Source organism: Adiantum capillus-veneris, chromosome 14 (assembly GCF_014529385.1).
Source record: "Adiantum capillus-veneris isolate H3 chromosome 14, ASM1452938v2, whole genome shotgun sequence".
NCBI classification, from domain to species: domain Eukaryota; kingdom Viridiplantae; phylum Streptophyta; class Polypodiopsida; order Polypodiales; family Pteridaceae; genus Adiantum; species Adiantum capillus-veneris.
Genome location: NC_140944.1, coordinates 85,086,107 through 85,089,156, shown reverse-complemented (window position 1 = coordinate 85,089,156; position 3,050 = coordinate 85,086,107). Strand labels below are relative to the sequence as shown.

Genomic DNA, 3,050 nt, shown 5'->3' with positions numbered 1-3,050 from the left:
TCAAGATAAAAGGTTGAGGGATGAGTTTTTTGTAACCCCTTGCGAAGGTCATTGATCATGACAACTAGCTCATGGTCAGGGAGGCTCTCACTATAAGGCTATGGTCATGCGAGGCTTAGTTGCGCCCAAAATATTTGACAAGTTGCAGCTTTTCACTGGCATAGTTTTCCAACTATGACTTTTTAAAGCATAGTTACAAAACTAAGCGGTTCCATTGCCGGTCAATGCCCTGCTTCTCTCTCCTTATGCGCCCGATTCTTCCTTTCTCTACCTGCTGCTCTCGGTGCTTGCTCTAAGCTGCTGTTAGAAGTTGTATATAACTAAGCCTCAGGTGACCATAGCCTAATTGCCCGTAGTTCAAGGCCGATGCAAGTTTTTTTTTGCGATTGAAGGCTTTGCCTAGCAAAGGCTAGCTTGTGTTGCCGAGCGGTTAGCCAACCGGGGGGAGGGGGTCTCGCAAGTCAAGGTGGCAGAGAGGGCTACAAGTCAAGACACATTCAAAACTCAAGGAAGTAGGATGCCCGAGCTGCCGTCAGTAGGAGTGCTACTTCAAAGGCTAGCTATAAGCCACGTTGGCAGCACACGTGTTCAAGCGCAACCAGTGTTCAAGGGGCATTGCTCATTCATAGGCCATGTTGGAAGAAGAAGGTTGGGGCCATCCATTGTGGCTGGCAAGCATTTGCAACAACAGCCACATGGATGTAACCCTTGTCTTTTTTGTATATAGTGTAGATTAGCCAATAAGAAACTAGCTGTCCCTAAGAAACCCCTATTTTTAGCCAGAAAAAATAGAACAAGACTCTAAAGCCTTTGCCCTTTGGGCAAGCCAAAAAGGGCACTAATGCAGGCCAAAAACCAGCAGCCGTGAGGCCCACGGAGCATTTTGATTGGCCATCGAGTGAGAGAGCAGGATCGCCAAGGGGCTAACAGAAGCCGTCCGATATCGTTCGTTTTGGACGACGTGGATGAAACATTTCAAACTTTAGTTTCCCACGCCAAGGCGTTTAAATTGTCGCGCAGAACTCCTCTATTCCCATCACTCAGCTCTCGCGTACTCTTCTGTCGAATTAGCTCTGTTTTGTGCTCGCCATCGCTAAAGCTTTATTCTCACCGAGTATCATGGACTCTACCAAGGCTACCAAGGGTGGGCGCGGTAAGGTTGCCAAGAAGAAGGGCGTCTCCAAGACTGTCAAGGCTGGTCTTCAGTTTCCCGTTGGAAGGCTTGCTCGCTACCTGAAGAAGGGCCGCTATGCCAAGCGTGTGGGAGTCGGAGCCCCTGTCTACCTAGCTGCCGTGCTGGAATACCTTGCCGCAGAGGTATGTACTCTGCCCTCATTAAGGTTTTCCCTGCTACAATGTCGGTATTAAGGTCCATTACCGATCTGTTTGTCATTCTGGATCTTGCCCTATTAAGGCTGAGTTCTCCGTTCTGCTGGTTCGCCTAAAGATCTTTGTTTTGATTGCAGGTGCTGGAGCTTGCTGGAAATGCAGCCCGCGACAACAAGAAGAATCGCATCATTCCTCGCCATATCCAGCTCGCCATCCGCAACGATGAGGAGCTTGGCAAGCTTCTGTCGGGTGTGACCATTGCTTACGGAGGTGTGTTGCCAAACATCCACCAGGTGCTACTGCCCAAGAAGAGTGCAGAGAAGGCCGAGAAATCCACCAAGGCTGCTCCGAAGTCTCCCAAGAAGGCTGCTGTGTAGTCTTTGCATTGTAACTCAAGTTCGAACTGGTGTTTCTTAACACCACCCTTTCTCTCGATTGTCATCTCTGCTGACCGATTCAATTCCTTTTGATTCAGGATTTAAGCATGAAAGAAGTGTCCCAAGAATTTGTGTGCCAACCTTTTAATTGTTGCTTTGCGCATGGCCATCTCTCTCTCTCTTTCTCTCTCTCTCTCTCTCTCTCTCTCTCTAAGGCGTTTCGCATTGGAGCAGGAAAAAGGTGGCCCTGCTTAGGTGGCTAGCTTGTACTTGCTGAGCAAAGAGGCAAAGTTGGCCTAAATACCTTGTTAGAGGAGTGGCCAAACACCATCGGTCAAAGTTTTGGGGTTCCATGGCAAGGTGTGTGAGAATATGCGATGTGTGTTTTTCTTTACTGCGTAGCGTCGAATTTGGGGGATTTCACCACTTGCCCTACACTGACTTGCTTTGAAAAATATTGTCATCAGCTTTCTGCCTTTCTAGTGGCACCACATGAAGAATTCTGTCGTAGAATCAATTCGAGTATCTTGCTTTGAATCCGTAGGCTGTGTCTAGGAATATGTTAGCTCCTACTAGCTCGTCTATATAGAGCATCTAACTCTTACTAGAAAACAAGCGACTTGGGTGGGTCCTTAAAGAGTGCCGGGGCTTGTTGATTATTACTAGGATTGTTTGTCACACGTATGGTTTCATTAGCTTCATTATAGATTCAGGCGTTGGCTCCAATTTTACTATCCCTTCAAAGCCCTTGCCCAACATGCTTTGCTCTATCTAGCAACAAAGAATGGAACTTAGGCAACATGAGAATCAAAGCCCATTCCATACCAAGAGATGAGTTAGAAAGTCCTCCCCATTCAATAGAACTTGCATGATAGTTTATGCTTCACAATGGTCAATATGATTGCATGTGCTTGTGAATGTGCAAGTGTCTATTATGCTTTCAAGTGCCAAAAGATCTCATAGAAGAGGAATTTATAAATTATTATGACAAACTTGCTTTGAAGGGTCTCTCTCTCTCTCTCTCTCTCTCTCTCTCTCTCTCTCTCTCTCTCTCTCTCTCTCTCTCTCTCTCTTTTCCCACCCATAACGTTTGTATTATAGTGTCTTTTTTCACTTCGTTTTCTCTAAGCTTGTGAATGCGCTCGTCCCTAATTTGTCCTTGCTTAACTTTTGTAGGGTCTCTAGTTCTATTGCCCCTTTAAAGCTCGATTGTTTGCCTATTGGTCTTTGCAACATTTTTGCTCTATCTCTCATGTCTCCACTTAGACCATGTTGGTAGTTATGCGATCAAACCATGGTGTTCTTAAGATAACATCCTCTTGTTGGAGAGTAGAAATGAAAGTC

At 46.1% G+C, this 3,050-nt stretch overlaps 1 protein-coding gene across 1 annotated transcript; it reads left to right on the top strand.

Moving 5' to 3' along the window:
• The first annotated feature begins 1,049 nt into the window (after positions 1 to 1,049).
• Positions 1,050 to 2,678, top strand: LOC147442703 (histone H2A-III-like). Its single transcript, XM_086529697.1, has 2 exons — positions 1,050 to 1,317; positions 1,467 to 2,678. Exons 1-2 carry the CDS (start codon positions 1,120 to 1,122, stop codon positions 1,704 to 1,706), a joined length of 438 nt encoding a protein of 145 aa, XP_086385823.1. The 5' UTR covers positions 1,050 to 1,119; the 3' UTR covers positions 1,707 to 2,678.
• Positions 2,679 to 3,050: the final 372 nt, after the last annotated feature.

Excerpts from the sequence above, each read along its gene's own strand:
- LOC147442703 (XM_086529697.1), top strand. The coding sequence starts at position 1,120 with ATGGACTCTACCAAGGCTACCAAGGGTGGGCGCGGTAAGGTTGCCAAG. Across the intron at positions 1,318-1,466 it reads TGGAATACCTTGCCGCAGAG|GTGCTGGAGCTTGCTGGAAA; the intron begins GTATGTACTCTG and ends TTTTGATTGCAG.